Genomic DNA, 16,560 nt, shown 5'->3' with positions numbered 1-16,560 from the left:
GTTGTCAATAAGGAGCAGTGACGGAAAGCAGACGTTTCTTTCAGTTATTCTGTACATCCAGAGCGATAATTAAACGAAACAAAAAAGTAATTACGGCCAGAACAGGAGGTGGGTCCGGGCATTGCTGCTGTGGGCTGGCGAGGTGAGCACGTGTCGCAAGATCCAGGGGAAACCCGTCGGGGGGAGGGGAACCTCCTGGAAGGTTGAAGCGTTCCGTAGCGCCATGGTAACCGAGAATTTAGCAACCAATGGGGTCGCTCGCTCGGGAAACCCTCGCGCACTGCTGGCCTGCCAGCCAATGGGAGGCCGAGGGGCCCGGGCGACGCCGGGCGCGTTCCACCAATGGGGAAAGGAGGGACATGCAAATGAGGTTTGAAAAAGCCGCGGGAAATCCGAGTTTCGCGGGAGGCATTACGCGCGTAAAGTGTCTCCCTTCATTCATCGTCAGCTTCCTGGAGCCATTTTCAGAGCTTGGGCTGCTTTAAGGACTTTTAAATCCTTCGCATCTGCCCCTCCCCGCGTTCACTATCTTGTGGTGACTAAACCGAACGGCGACCGGGGTCTGTCTCCTCCCCGGTTCGGGGGATATTTTCTTCTTTTCCTGAGAGAACGAATAAGATTTAAAAAAATAATTCACCGGCACCACAGAGAGAGAGGGGAGAAGTGTGAACGGCGAGAGCGTTCCAAAGTTGCGAGATATGCGGAAAGGAATCCAAGCAGCTCCGGGGAGAGCCTCGGCCGGAGTTGGGGGTTCCCCGGCAGCGAGCGGCCTCTTCGCCGTTTTGTCCGGGCACGGCGGTCGACAGGAGCGGCCAGCGGGGAAGAGCGTCGGTGCCAGCGGCCTCGGTGTCCGGATCTTGTCGCAAGCGGCAGCCGAGGGCTATAGCACTCCCCGCGGCGCGGCCAGCAGGACGGGACTGCCGCCATCTACTCCGGGAAGGACTCCGGTAAATGAGGCGCAATCCAGCCCGACCCCGGGGACGTTTCCCTGCCCCCTCCCCCACCCGGATGGGGGGGGGGGGGGAATGGGTAAAGGGCTGGAGTGGGGGTCGGCACATCATTGCCCCTTTTCATTGTCACCCGTCGGAAGTGTAGCTGCGGACTGGATACTTTTTGAATGTATCAATTCAGGGAGCGTGTGGGGTCAGGGCAGTGACTTTAACCTCGGTGTTTAGAGTCACACTGGTGGCGGATTGCATTTTAATCTTTTCCGGGAGGTGGGGGGGGGGGGGGTAGGGTGTTTACACCCGGGCTTTGGTGTGGGATGTCTCCGAGGAGTTCTCTATTCTCACACGTGTCTCTCTTTCCCCCCCCCCCTCCCCTCACCCAGTTTAGGGGTTTAAATAAACACGCCGCTGGCCCAGTGCTGTGGGGAAAGCAGCCAGCCGCGTGTCTCCAAAGGGCCTAGTGCCTGTGAACCAGGTCCCCGTGTCACTTCGAACACAGGCCTGGCTTTTTCTTTTCTCTCCTTGCCTGGCTTTGCACCGGGCTCGAGTTTGCCATTTTTTTTGCTGCAGCAGCTCCAGTGCTCCTGCCGGTTCAGCCCGGAGGTTGGTTTTCAACCCTTTCCAGCTTTACACACGATATTGTGGGTCTTTCATTTTTGTTGTTGCATTTGAGGAGTTTATAAGAGCAAACAGGACGCAAAATTCAGGTCGTGTAGGGTTAAAAGTCTTCACCAGTTTTTTGTAAAGTTTAAAAAACGCCACGTTAATTTTTCCCCCAGTTTCAGTAAAACCAGGGATCTTCCAACGATGCACACGTCAAAATTTCACACTAGTAAATTTACCAAATTATAATTGAGATAAATATTATGTGCTCCTGTTGCTGCATAACTGTTTTTTTCTACATTAATTGTTGTGAAATACAAGTTTATGCAACAATTGAATAGTCCTTTTCTATAAAACTTGGTACCTCGTTGTGGGGAAAATGTAATTCTTGCATTTCCTGTCTCAATGTTGTAATGAATCCACTTCATACCTTGTACAACCTTCCAAGAAATTAAATAAATTGACTTGAGGCCTAGATAATCTGCAAAGCCTTGGTGGGGGTGGGGTAGGTGGGGATGATTTGAGTAAACTTTAAATAAATTAGAAATGTTTGTCAATTGTAGCCCCTCTCAAACTGAAGCGTCTAAAAATGTGTACTCATTACCCCTTCATAACTTTGTGTTAAAGCATAGGAAACAAAATGGAGTTTTAATTAAGGCATAATTTGGATGCTTATTCATCTGTTATAGTTGGCTAGGTTAGGGTTAAGTTTGGGTAATGCCTAGGTTTAAGCTTGGGTAACTGATTACATTAAATCCTCAGTACCAGTTTGGATAACTGATTACATTAAGTCCTAGGTAACTGATTATATTTTGTACCGCAGCTGGTTCTTTTAAGGATTGTGTTTTTTCTAATAACTTGCTCAACTGTCAAGGTTTGTTAATTGGAAGTAACTCAAATTTGTGTGTTAGCTTGTACAATCCCTTTGCATATCTACCCAACAGTTTTAATTGCAGCCTTTCAAAGAGTTGTATTTTGACTGCCTAGTAATGTAGGATTTTATCTGCAGATTTGGTCACTTTCTTCTGGGCCTAGTATGTCATAAGTCCACAAGTGAACAAAGAACAGTAGAGTACAGGAACAGGGCCTCAGCCCACCAAGCTAATTGTGTTGTTCCACTTGCACCAACCGTCTGTATCTCTCTATGCCCCACCTGTCCATGTGTCTATCCAGATATGTCTTAAATGTCACTAACATATCTGCCTCAACCATTTCACTTGGCAATGCATTCCAGGCTCCTACCACCCTGTGTAAAAAGACCCCCCCCCCCCTTGCACATCTCTACTGAACATTTTCACCCTTGCATTGAACTTGTGCCCCCTTGTAATTGTCATTTCTGCCCTAGGAAAAAGCTTCCAACTGTTCGCCTTGTCTGTGCCCCTCATAATTTTATAAATTTCTATCAGGTTGCTCTTCGGTTGCCATCTTTCCAGGAAGAACGATCCCAGTTTATTCGATTCTCCTCATAGCAAATACTTTCCATACTAAGCAACATCCTGGTAAACTTTTCTGTACTTCCTTCAATGCCACATAGACTTTTGGTGTTATGATGACCAGATTTGGACACAATATTCCAAATATGGCCTAGCCAACATATATAACTAACATAATTTGCCAACTTTTATATTCAGTGACCTGCCGATGAAGGCAAGCCGGCCATACGCTTTCTTCACCATCTTTTCTACCAATGTTGCCACTTTTAAGGATCTGTGGACCTGTACTCCCAGATATGTCTGTCTGTGCTCCTGATGGTTCTGCCATTTATTTTACAGCTCCCACCTGAATTGGATCTACCAAAATGCATCACCTCATACTTGTCCAGACTAAATTCCATCTGCTATCTTTCTGCCCAATTTTCTAGCCTGTCTATATCCTGCTTATCTTCATCCGCAACTCGATATATCCATCTCACACAAGCAACAGAGGTCCCAGTACTGATCCCTGCAGAATACCACTAGTTACAGATCTACATTTAGAGAAACATCCTTCCACTGATACTCTTTGTCTTCAGTGGTCAAGTCAATTGTGAATCCATCTAGCTAGTTCACTCTTGATTCCGTGTGATTTAACCTTTTGCATCAGCTTGCCATAAGGGATCTTATTAAATGCTTTACTAAAGTTCATGTAGATAACATCCACAGCCCTTCCCTCATAATCATTTTTGTCGTTTCCTCAAAAAAAACTCAATCAAATTCGTGAGACATGACCCTCTTCATGCAAAACAATACTGTCTGTCACTAATGAGACCATTCATGTGTGGCACAGTGGTTAGTGCTGCTGCCTCATGGCACCAGGGACCTGGGTTCAATACTGGCCTCAGGCCACTGTCTGTGTGGAGTTTGCACATTCTCCCCATGTCTGTGGGTTTCCTCTGGGTTCTCTGGTTTCCTTCCACAATCCAAAAATGTGTGGGTTAGGTGGATTGACCATGCTAAATTGCACCTTAGTGTCAAGGGGACCAGCTCGGGTAAATACATGGGGATAGAGCCTGGGGGCATTGTGATCGGTGCAAACTCGATGGGTCGAATGGCCTCCTTCTGCACTGTAGGGATTCTATGATTCAGTTCCAAATATGTATCGATCCTATTCCTAAGAATCTTCAACAATTTCACTATCACTGACATTAAGCTCACTGGCCTATAATTACCTGGCTTATCCTTGCTACCTTTCTTAAGTAATGGGACAACATCGGCTATCCTCCAGTCCTCTGGGACCTCACTGGTGGCCAACGAGGCTAGAGGGCCTAGCGATTTCCTTGCTTGTCTCCCTAAGTAATCTGGGATAGATACCATCTGGTGCTGGGAATTTGTCTACCTTAATGCTTGTTAACACATCTAACATTTCCTCTCTTGTAATGGTGGCTCTAGAATGTTTACATATCCCTACAAGACATCATCAGTCAACATGTCTCTCTCCTTTGAGAATACCAATGCAAAGTACCCATTATTGAGTACTTCCTTTGGTTCTAAGCATAATTTCTCTCTGTCTTTGAGTGGACCAACTCTTTCTCTAGCTACCCCTTTGTTCCTAACATATGTATAAAATACCTTGGGATGCTCCTTAATCTTGCCTGCCAAGGACATTTCATGACGCCTTTTTGCCCTCCCAACTCCCTATTTGAGTTATTTTCTACTTTCCCTGTATTCTTTAAGTGCTTCATCTGTTTTTGGTTGCTTAGGCCTTATGTATGCATCCTTTCTCTTTTTGACTAGACATGCAATTTCCATGGTTTCTGGATCCTACCTTTCCTATCCTTTCTTTTCAGACACATGCCTGTCCTGCACTCCAATCAACTGCTCCTTAAGAGTCCCACATGTTTTGCAGCTGTAGCACGTTTGAGCTGGTGAACAGCCAACGTGATGTACTGATGGAGGAAATGTCTGCTGCTTGCGGAACCTAGGCTCAGAGTTGATGAGCTTGAGTTTGAGCTTCAGGTGTCGTGATGATTAGGAGGGGAGAAATTTAACTGACGCATGTTCTAGGTGTTAGTTACAAACCTGGTTAGTTAAAACTAATTTGGTCTCTGGTCAGGAGTAGGAGGTTATGATTGTGAGTGAGGCAGCTTTGAAGATCACTGAGGTCGCATTGGAAGAGATGCTGCTCTTGTACATGTCCAGCAGGTTTGAAGTTGTTTCAGTCTGAGAGAGGGAAAGCGAAGATTGCAGGAAATGAGAGAACACTGACTACAGCTGTGTGGTACAGGGGACCATATGACTTGGGGTAATAAAAGGGAATATTTTAGTAGGAGGCAGTGTAGCCAGGGATAGAAACTGTTCTTTACAGTTGATAACACGAGTCCTGAAGGTGTTGTGTGCCTGGCTAGGATATCTCTGTGCTGGAGAGGATAGATCCAGATGTTACAGTCCATTTTAGGAAGTAGTAACATGGGCAGAATGAAGAAAGAAATTCTACTCTGGGAATATAAACAGCAAGGGACTAAATTTAAAGCTATAAAGATAATAATCACTACATTACTTGAGCCATAAGTAAATTGGAACAGTAAATAAGATCTGAATGTGTAGCTCACAGATTGGTGTGGAAAAAATGGCTTTTGATTCATATGGTATTGGCGCCAGTACTGGAGAAATAGGGTGTTGTACCACTGGGGTGGCCTTCACATGAAGGGTTCTGAAGAATCATATAACTAGGGCAGTAGAGAGGGCTTCAAATTAATTAGTGGGGGGAGGGGGTATATGTGAGGAGAGGTTTCAAAATTTAGTGAAAAGACAAGTCAATAGTTTTTTCTCATTCAGTCAGAAGATGTAAGCATTGCTGGCTTGGTCAGCATTTATTGCTCATCCCTGATAGCCCTTGAGAAGGTGGTGGTGAGCTGCGTTCTTGAACCACTGCACTCCATGTGGTGTAGGTACACCCAAAGTGCTGAGAGACGGAGTTCCAGGACTTTAGTGACATGGTGATATAGTTCCAAGTCAGAATGCTACGTGGCTTGGAGGGGAACGTCAAGTGTTTTCATAACACCATAGAATACCTACAGTGCAGTTGGAGGCCATTTAACCCATTGAATGTACCAACTCTGAAAAAGAATCTTTACCAGAACCCCCCCCCCCCCCCCCCGCCCCGCCCCCAACACATATATTTACTGTGGCTAATCCAACTAACCCACGCATCTTTGGACTGTGGGAGGAAACTGGAGCACCTGGAGGAAACCCATGCAGGTACTGGGAGATTGTGCAAACCCCACCCAGAAAGTCATCCAATGCCAGAATTGTACCTAGGTCTTGATGCTGTGATGCAGCAGTGCTAACCATGTGCCATTCAATGCATCTGCTGCCCTTGTCTTTGTAGGTGGTTGTGGGTTTGGAAGTTGCTGTCTAAGGAACTTCTGGTGAGTTCCTGTAGTGTGTTTTGTGTTCAGGCTTGTTGAACCATTTTGCTGGTGGGGAGGTGGATGTTCACATTTCCATTTCTCCTCACTTGAGGTTGGTGGACAAATTTCAGAAAGATGACGTGTGGCACAAATTTGGACTGAGTTTTAAAGAAAGTGTCTGTGCCAAGCTTACTAAGTCTCTGGGTGCTCGCTCACTCTCCCTCACTCACTGGGTCTATGGTGATGAGAGTGAGAGAGAAATTAAAGACCAGGAGGAAGGCAGACATGTACTCGCATATGTGCATATGTATGTACTCACTTCCATTCACATATACACTCCAACAATAGGAATCCTGTGCTGAGTAGCTTAGCTCCTGACTCCCAAACCTGTCCACCATCAAGTCAGGAGTGTGATAGGATATTATCCACTTGTCTGGATGGGTGCAGCTTCAACAAAACTCGAAGCTTGATGCCATCCAGGGGACAGCTCATTTAATTGGCACCCCATCCACAAACATTTGCACCCTCCATCACGAATGAACAGTCACAGCCATGTGAATCACCTGCAAGGTGCACTGCTGGAATTCTCCAAGATTCTTTGCACAGCACCTTCTGAACCCACTACATCTAGAAGGACAAGGGCAGCAGATGCATGGGAACGTCACCTTGAAGTTTCCATCCGAGCCCCTCCCTATCCTAACTTGGAAATATATCGCCATTCCTTCATTGTTGTCCGGTCAAAATTCTGGAACTCCTTTCCCTACAGCACTGTGGGTGTACCCACACCATATGGACTGTAGTGGTTCAAGTAGATAGCTCATCACCAACATTTCAAGGGCAATTAGGGATGAGCAATAAATGTTGGCCCGGCCTGCAATTCCCGCATTTCATGAATGAATTTGGAAAAACACGTCTGCTCTATCCCCCCTCACTGCCCTCCACACGCACATTGGCATCAAGAGGCCACTTGGCCCCTCAAGCTTGCTTTGCCCTTCAATAAGATCATGGCTAATCTTGTAACTTCAACCCCATGTTTCTGCTTACCCCATAACCTTTTACCGCCTTGCTTATCAAGAATCTAATTAGCTTTGTTTTATTGTTGTCACATGTATTGGTATACAGTGAAGTGTTATTTCTTGTGCACTATACAGACAAAGCCTACCGTACATAGAGAAGGAAAGGAGAGTATGCAGAATGTAGTGTTACAAGTGTAGCTAGGGTATAGAGAAAAATCAACAATTTGAGAAAGATCTATTCACAAGTCTGATGGCAGCAGGGAAGAATCTGCTCTTGACTTGGTTGGCATGTAACCTCAGACTTTTGTATCTTTTTCCCAGTGGAAGAGAGAATGTTCAGGGTGCATGAGGTCCTTGATTATGCTGGTTGCTTTTCCAAGGTAGTGGGAAGTGTTGGCAGAGTCAGTGGATGTGAGGTTGGTTTGCGTGGTGGACGAGGTCCCGTTCACAACCCTTTGTAGTTTTTTGAGGTCTTGGACAGAGCAGGAGCCATACCAACTAGTGATGCAACCAGAAACAATGCTTTCTGTGTTGCATCTGTAAAAGTTGGTGAGAGTTGTGGCAGACATGCCAAATTTCCTTAGCCTCTTGAGAAAGTAGAGGCATTGGTGGGCTTTCTTAACTATAGTGTTGACATTGAGGGACCAAGATATGTTGTTAGTGATCTGTACACCAAAAACTTCAAGCTCTTGACCATTTCCACTTCATACCTGTTGATATAGACAGGGGCATGTCCTCCACTACTCTTCTTAAAGTCGATGACTATCTCCTTCATTTTGTTGACATTGGGAGAGAGATTATTGTTGTCACACCAGTTCACCAGATTCTCTGTCTCTTTCTCCATTTCATCATTGTTTGACATCTGATCCACTGTGGTGGTGTCATCTGCAAACTTGAAAATTGAATTGGAGGGGAATTTGGACACAGTGATTGGTGTGTAAGGAGCCTTATACTACATTAAAAATATAAACACATTCAAAGACTCTGCTTTGAATGAATGAATTTGAAAAAACACATCTGCTCTATCCCCCCTCACTGTCCTCCACACACACATGGCAGGAGGAGGCCACTTGGCCCCTCAAGCTTGCTTTGCCCTTCAATAAGATCATGGCTAACCTTGTAACTTCAACCCTATGTTCCTTTTGAGAAATAGTGTTGCAAAGGCTCATGGTCCTCCAAGAAACCATCTCCTTTTTAAGTGAGTGACCTCTTATTTTTAAACACAGTACTAGTTATAAATTCTCTGATAAGAGAAAGCATCCTAACCACATTCATTCTGGAATACCACTTGATTTTAAAGGTTTTGACCATGTTAGCTCTTAGTCTTCTAAACTCTGGTTGACACAACCTAGATCTCTAATCCTTCCTTGTAAGGCAACCTGCCCTTTCTTGGTATTCGTCTTGTAAAACTTCTCTGAACCGATTCTAATGTATTTACATCTTTCCTTATATAAAGCAGCCGATATTGTACACAATACTCCAGATATGATCTCACTAATGTCCTGCACAAGTGAAGCATAACCACCTACTTTTGTAATGAATTCCCCCCTCAAACAATACCATTTCATGAACTTTCCTAATTGCTTGTAGTCTTTTGTGATTTATGCTCCAGGACACCCAGATCCCTCTGCACCCCAGTGCTTTGCAGTCTCAGCCATTTAGATAAGTAAGCTTCTGTTCTACCTTCAAAAATAAAGTTTCAAATTTGTCCACATTATATTTGCCATATTTTAATTAATCCATCTCTTTGAGCCTCTTTGCATCCTCTTTGCAATTTATTTTCCTACCTATCTTTGTGTCATCAGCAAATCTAACAACCATATCTTCAGTGTCTACATCAAAGTCATTTATATAAATTACAAAAAGTTCTGGCCCCAGCACTGTCCCCTGTAGAACACAACTCATCACGTCCTGCCAATCAGAAAAAAGATTCATTTCCTGTTAACCAATCTTCATTCGTGCTAATATTTCTACACCATGAGCATTTATTTTATGCAATAACTTTTGATGTGGCTCTTTATCAAATGCTGCCTGGAAACAAACAACAGTACATTCACTAGTTCTCCTTTTACTGACATGTGACTCCTTCAAAGAACTTCACTAAATCGGTTACATATGGTTTCCCTTTCACAAAACCACTTTGACTCTGCCTAATTGCCTTGAATTTTTCTAAGTGCCCTGCTCTAACATTAATAATGGCTTCTAACGTTTTCCCATGGTGGGCTAACTGATCTATTGATTCCTGCTTTCTGTCTCCCTGCCTTTTTGAATAATGGAGTTATATTTGCTGTCTTTCAATCTGATGGGACCTTCCCCCGAATCTGGGGACTTTTTTTTTTTGAAAAATAATGCCAATGCCTCAACTATCTCATTAGGCACTTCTTTCAAATCCTTGGGGTGAAGTCCATCTGGACCAGAGAATTTGTTAGCCTGCGCATCCAACAATGTGGTCAATACCACTTCCCTCATGATTGCAAATTTCCTGTGCGTCTCCTTCCCTTCCATTTTCTGATTTACAGATATTTCTTAGATGTTACTTGTGTCCTGTATTGTGAAGACATGCACATAACTGTTTAGTTAATGCTCCACAGCCCTACTTTCCATTATCGATTCCCCGGGCACACTTTTTGGACCTGTGCTCAGTTTATTAACTTTCCTTATTTAAATACCTATAGAAACTTTTGCCATCTGTTTTTATATTACCAGCTACCTTTCACTTGTGTTCTAGCTTTTTCCTCATCAATCTTTTTGTCTTTCTTTGATTTTCTTTCTGTTCTTTTCAATCTCTGACCTGCTGCTTGACTTTGTGGAAAAGAATGCTTTTTCTTTAAGTTTAATTTTGCCTTTAACTTTTTTAGTTACCACAGATGATGGGTCCTCCCCCAGAATGTGTCTATTCTGTGTATTCTGAAATTTCCATTTTAAATGTCTGCCACTGACCATTTGATGCACCTAGTAAGCATATTAGCCTGTTCTCTTTAGCTAGCTCCACTTTCTTGCCTCCACAGTTGCCCTTACTTAATTTTAAAATGTGAGCCTTGGATGCACTCTTCTCTCCCTCAAACTGAATCTAAAGTTCAATTATTATGATCGCCAGTACTTAGAGTTCCTTCACTGAGATTATCAATTAATGCTATTTCCAGGTCTAGCAGGTTGGCTCCAGAATGGCTGTTCTAAGAAATAGTTCGAAAAATGATTCATGAACTCATGTATGCCACCTTTATCTGATTTTTCCAATCTGTACGTAGGTTAAAATCGCCCACGATTATTGCAATACCTTTCTGACAAGCTCCCACTATAATCTTTTATATTCTGTCCAGCTGTGTTAAGGGGCCTGTGCACCATCCCCACAAGTGACTTCTTACCTCATATTTTTCATCTCGATTCAAGCAGCTTCTTACATCCTGGTTTCCTGAACTTGGGTCATCCCTCTCTAATATGCTAATACCTTCATTAGTCAACAGAGCCACCCTTCCACCTGTAAGCATCCTGTCCTTCCTGAGTTTCCTTTGCCCAGTCGACATCATCCTGCAGCCATGTCTCTGTAATGGCTGTCAGGTCACACTATCAGTTAATCTGTTTTGTTTAGAATGCTACATGCATTCAGATAAAGCCTTAAGTTTTGGCCTTTTATTGTTTTTGTAACATCTTCCCTTGTCTGCTGAGTAACTGCCCCTCTTTGTCATGGTGTGTTTATCACTTCCCATTTAGTAGCTATCTCTCTTGCCTTGTCTCTTCGCTTTTTGGGATACCACATTTTCTGAAATTTAATCCCTTGTCCCCACTATTTAGTGTAAAACACTTTCCCTAGTTGTGACGTTTGCTAGAACATCAGCCCCAGCATGGTTCAGATGTAGACTATCCTGACAGTACAGATCCCACTCTTCCCCAGTACTGGTGCCAGATCCCCACACATGGGGACCCACTACTCCCACACTAACTTTTGAGCCACGCTTTTATTTCTCTAATCTTTTTCCTGTGCAAATTTGCATGTTGCGTGCTGCTTAATTTGGTGCCTAGCACTTCATATTGACTGAGGGAGAGAGTTCCCTGACGCTTTGTTTTAGGAAGGGGAAGTCACACTTCTTGGGACGATGGAATGTGACAGCAGCTGAAGCAAGTAAGGGAACCCAGAGGGTGCGAAGATCAGCGTCTGTCATTGTCCAACAAGTTTAAGATTCTTTCAGCTTGTTTGGATGAGAGTGGGGTGCAGGTTGGATGAGCTGACTGACCCTGGCTCTGTGGTGCAGAGTGCCATTCAAGTGGTGGTGGTGGGAGAAAGCACGTAAGAATGCAGTGGTAATAGGGGAACCTTCTTCCTATGTTATTGGTTCCTACATAGGTCGTGACCACTACAAGTTCCCTAGAGCCTTGAGCAGATGCACTGGATAGGGAACAATTATTTGGACTCTTACTCCTCGCAGTGTCAACCCCCCTCAGTATGTTGTCCCCTACTCCCTCTGCATTTTTATATTCTTTCTTCCACCATCGCCACTTGAATGGCATCCTGTACCACAGTGCCATGGTCTGTCAGCTCATCCACCCTGCACCCCACTCTGATCCAAAATGAACCTCAAACCTGTTGGACAATTGCAGATGACCTCAGGATCCTCTTACCTACCTCAGCTGCCATCACATCCTATTGTCCTATGGAGAGTGTGCCACCTCCCCTCCCCAAAACAAAGCATCAGAGAACTCCCTCCCTGATGTGTCACAGTATCCGCAGCTTAATGATCGAGTCAAAGCTCTTCAAGCCGCAGACAGTTATTGCAGATATGCTTCCCCTGGGTAACATTGGTATCCATGAGCTCCACATGCTGAAGCCTTGTCACTGTCCTGCTATACTGAGTTTTAATTATTTTATTCAATTATTCATTTTCTCTTGGATATTTATTAATCTTATCGCAAATTCGAGTACTATTTTAAACCTTTGGAAAATAGACCTTGGCCACTTACTAGATATTCTCCAGATAATCACCCACAACTGGCTTCCTCTCCTGTACTAGCAGAATATAATGCCTGCATAGTGAAGTAGTCAAAACAAAAAGCAAAGAAATGCAACCTGTCGCTTCCTTCCACCACCCCTGCCCCACAAACTTCCTCTTCTCGTCAAACTTCCACACTATTTGAATTTACACAGTGCTTATGTGTGCTTGCTCACACATGTGGAGTTGTGCACATGCACAGATGAGTTAGGGGTTTGCCTAGTAGGGAAAGTGAAGGGCCTACCTTTTGGATGAGCTACATCAGAACTGTGCTAGGATCAGTGTTTTTGTGAGCCAGGTAACTGGGGAAGTAGCCTGGACTTTAAACAGGGTGGGGGTGGGGGAGATCAAGTTTGGGTAGCTGTAGCAAACCAAGAGGTACAGTCAGGGCAGGAGAGCCAAACAGTAATCTGGGAAAACAGAGAGAAAAGGCCTAAGAATACACCAACAGTCAGTTAGAAAGATAACAAAAAGACAAAACTAAAGACGCTGTATCTAAATGCACATAACATTCTTAACAAAGTAAATTAATTGATAGCACAAGTAAATAAATGTGATCTGATAGCCATTACAGAGATGTTACTGCAGATCGACAAGGATTGGTCCCTGAATGTTGAGTGGCATGTGACATTTGAGAAGAATTGGAAGCTAGGTAAAAGTGGGATGTAACATTATTGACCATCAGTGGCACAATGCAGAACAAAATAGACAGGAAGAAATATTGGGTGAAAATTCATATCCACAATAGTCATCTGTGGGATAGCGGACTGTCTTTCTGGCTTGATGGCAGTATCCTGTTGTGGCGAATACCAACTCACGTTGTTATTGTGCAGCAGCAGCAGCATGAAACAGCTGGTTTCACCTATTGCTCAAATTTTTAAGGTGCTTTGTCTTGTATGAATTTCAGTGCCAGTTTGATGCTAATTATGTAGTCCGTATGTACTAAAGACTGGAAAATCATCCTAAATGGCAGGTCCCAGTTGGTACTTGGAAAAACTTGAGGTAAACCGGAGGAGTCAGCATCCTTTTGTGAAAGGGAAATCATGTTTAACCAATTTATTGTCATCCTTTGCAGGAGTAACATGTGCTGTGAATAAATGGGAGTCTGTAGATGTACTGTACTTGCATTTTCAGGCATTATTTGATAAGGTGCCAGCTCAAAGATTAGTGCAGAAAAGAAAATCTCATGGTGTAGGAGTAGTTCATTCAAGTTGATAGAAGATTGGCTGTCTGGTTAAAAAGCAGAAAGTACACAGAAATAGATCTTTTGATGAATAGAGTCCAGCAAGGGTCTATGCTGGGTTCTCAACATTTTGGAATTAATACTGCAATGAAGTTACTGTGAAAATCAGGTACAGATGTCACCTTGAAAGATAGGAAAATATGTTGTAAAGAGGATTTAAGGAGTTTGCAACTGGCAATGTGTGGACTGTATTCAACCCGCCTGTGCCTACAAAGCTCCAAACATTAGATGTTTGGGACGACCTTTGCTAAATAATCCCCAATGTGCTAAAAGTTGTGCTGACAACCAATTTGATTGTCAGCCAGGCTTGCAGTGTGGTGTATTTACCTATACAGGAAGCTCTATGTATTATTAGAGAGGGTCCTGATCTTTGTAGACTGCGTTTACATGTTCTTTCAATGTACCTATTTCAGCTAAACAAAATAATGGCCACCCACTGATTCATTCCCTAGGGCAATGCCTTGATCAATCTCCGTCAAGCTGCCTGGGTGAAATTTGAAATAATGCTTGGCAGTTATTTGTCAGTCATCAACTGGTGCATTCTCCGTGGCAAATATCTTACTGAATGGTAGAGCAGCCTCTCAGGAGCGAATGATCTACTCCTTGTTTGTATATGCATGCACGCATAATGTATCTATCAGTCGGATTGATACGTTCTACAGTAAAATTTGTTGTTTTCCGCTTTATACTGGTGTTCTTGCAATGTGCCCTGATGAGTACAGGACAAAAAGCTTTGATTTTTTTTTCAACCTGTTCTGTACAACCAAGGACAGGAAAGTAGCCCCTCAATTCCAGAAGGGATGGAGACAGGAAATTATTAGCCAGTTGACTTGACTTCTGACATGGTGAAGGTGTAGAATCTGATATTAAGGAGATTATCTCTGGGCTCTTGGAAAAACTTGAGGTAAACCGGAGGAGTCAGCATCCTTTTGTGAAAGGCAAATAATATTTAATCAATTTATTGTCATTTTTTTGCAGGAGTAACATGTGCTATGAATAAACGGGAGCCTGTAGAAGTACTGTACTTGAATTTTCAGGCATTATTTGGTGCCACCTCAAAGATTAGTGCAGAAAAGAAAAACTCATGGTGAAGGAGTAGTACATTCAAATTGATAGAAGATTGGCTGCCTGGTAGAAAGTAGAAGCTATGCAGAAAATGATCTTTTGTCGGAGTCCTGGAAGGGTCTGTGCTGGGTTCTCAACATTTTAGAATTAACGCTGCAATGAAGTTACTGTGAAAATCAGGTACAGATACCACATAGAAAGATAAGAAAGAATGTTGTGAAGAGATATAAGGAGTTTGCAGATAAATGTGAATAGATTGAGTGGCAGATGGAGCATATTGTGGGAAAATATGAAATTGTTCACTTTGGCAGGAAGAATGAAAAAACAGAGTATTACTTAAACAGAATAACTGCAGTACTCCGGGAGGTGTTGGAAGTGGGGTAATGTGAATATTTATAATGTGGAGGGAGAATGATTTTCATTGGGCAGTGGAATCAAAAGTTGTTGTGTGTAGATTGGACATGCAGAATTCAAAATGTAGATCAAGCATTATCTTATTTAATGGCAGAGCAGGCCTGAGGGGCTGAATGGCCTATTTCGTAAGAATGTATGTTCTTATCTACCAAGCAGAAGTCAGGAGTGTGATGCAATATTCACTTGTCTGGATGAGTGCAGCTCCAACGACACTTAAGAAGTTGGTCACCATCCAGAACAATTATCATTAAGCATAACAATGAGTTAACGAGGAAAAGAAAATCAAGCCCACACGATAGCACCAAAGGCATGTAGCTTTTTAAAAATTCTTGTGAAATAATATTGAAAAACCAAAGAAAATTACAAAGATAAGTACCCCAAAATTGCTCATTTGATTGGCAACCCATCCACTATCTTCCACTCCCTCCAACACTGCTGAATGGCTGCAGTATGTACCATCTACGAGATGCATTGCAGCATCTTACAAACTTGTAACTTCTGCCACCCAGAAGGACAATGGGAGCAGTTGCATGGGAACATCCCCACCTGCAAATTCCCCATCACACATCATCTTGACTTGGAACTATATCACCGTTCCTTCATTGTTGCTGTATGTTCTTACACCACATAGACTGCAGCAGTCAAGGCAGCGCAGCACCATTTTCTTGCAGGCATTGATGGTCTGGCCTTGACAGTGAAGCCCACGTCCCATAAAAGAGAAAAAACTAATTCCACTTGCAATACTTGCTGACCCCTTTCAGGTTCTTGGCAGAATGGATTTAATGTATGTGTGCAAGTCTGTTATCTAAATTATGCGTGTACTGTGCAGGTAAATGGGGTAGCCACATTTGCAGACAGCAATAGTTAACAGTTGGTGAGGTTATTTTGTAAGAAGGCTATTATTGACCTCATCATCTTCGAAGTGACATAACACTTAAAATTCACCTGAATCAGCAGACAGGCTTGGGTGACTTCTAACAGTGCCATGGCTGTCGATTATAACCCTAAACTTTGGCTGCACTTGGAAGCAATTGCTAAACACCAATCCTGCACACACTCCCCAGAAAGACCAGTCACATTGACAATTTACCTGGAATCTGGGTCTGAATGCAAGTGAAAATACTTGAACTTAGTTTGCTCCATGGCACAGTGCATCAGTCCTTTCTATACCTGTTCTTATGACTGAGGTAGTTTTATCTTGTTGATAGATTTTAAAGCAGGCTTTTATAGGAACTGTTGTATGCCCCACACATCCATTGGTAACACATCTGTGTAGCATACAAGAATAGGTAAATATTTAATTATCAATTTAGCCATTACGAGATGAAAGCTGCTTCTGAGGTTGGATACTATGCTTTAGGAATTGGCCCAATTGTTTTCAGGTTCTTGCTATGCTCTCAACACCAGTTTTGGGGTACTTATCTTTGTAATATTCTTTGATTTTTCAATATTATTTCAC

At 43.2% G+C, this 16,560-nt stretch overlaps 1 protein-coding gene across 1 annotated transcript in view; it reads left to right on the top strand.

Moving 5' to 3' along the window:
• The first annotated feature begins 466 nt into the window (after positions 1 to 466).
• Positions 467 to 16,560, top strand: part of LOC145360472 (transcription factor E2F3-like) — a 58,349-nt gene continuing 42,255 nt past the window's right edge. The window contains exon 1 of the mRNA XM_080215696.1: positions 467 to 947. Within this exon, the coding sequence (XP_080071822.1) occupies positions 699 to 947 (249 nt within the window). The 5' untranslated portion in view covers positions 467 to 698. The remainder of the gene's footprint in view (positions 948 to 16,560) is intronic.

Source organism: Carcharhinus amblyrhynchos, chromosome 2 (genome assembly GCF_965287045.1).
Source record: "Carcharhinus amblyrhynchos chromosome 2, sCarAmb.v2.hapA, whole genome shotgun sequence".
NCBI lineage: Eukaryota > Metazoa > Chordata > Chondrichthyes > Carcharhiniformes > Carcharhinidae > Carcharhinus > Carcharhinus amblyrhynchos.
Note: the sequence above shows the minus strand (reverse complement) of the source record. Positions and strands in the feature narration are given on the sequence as shown.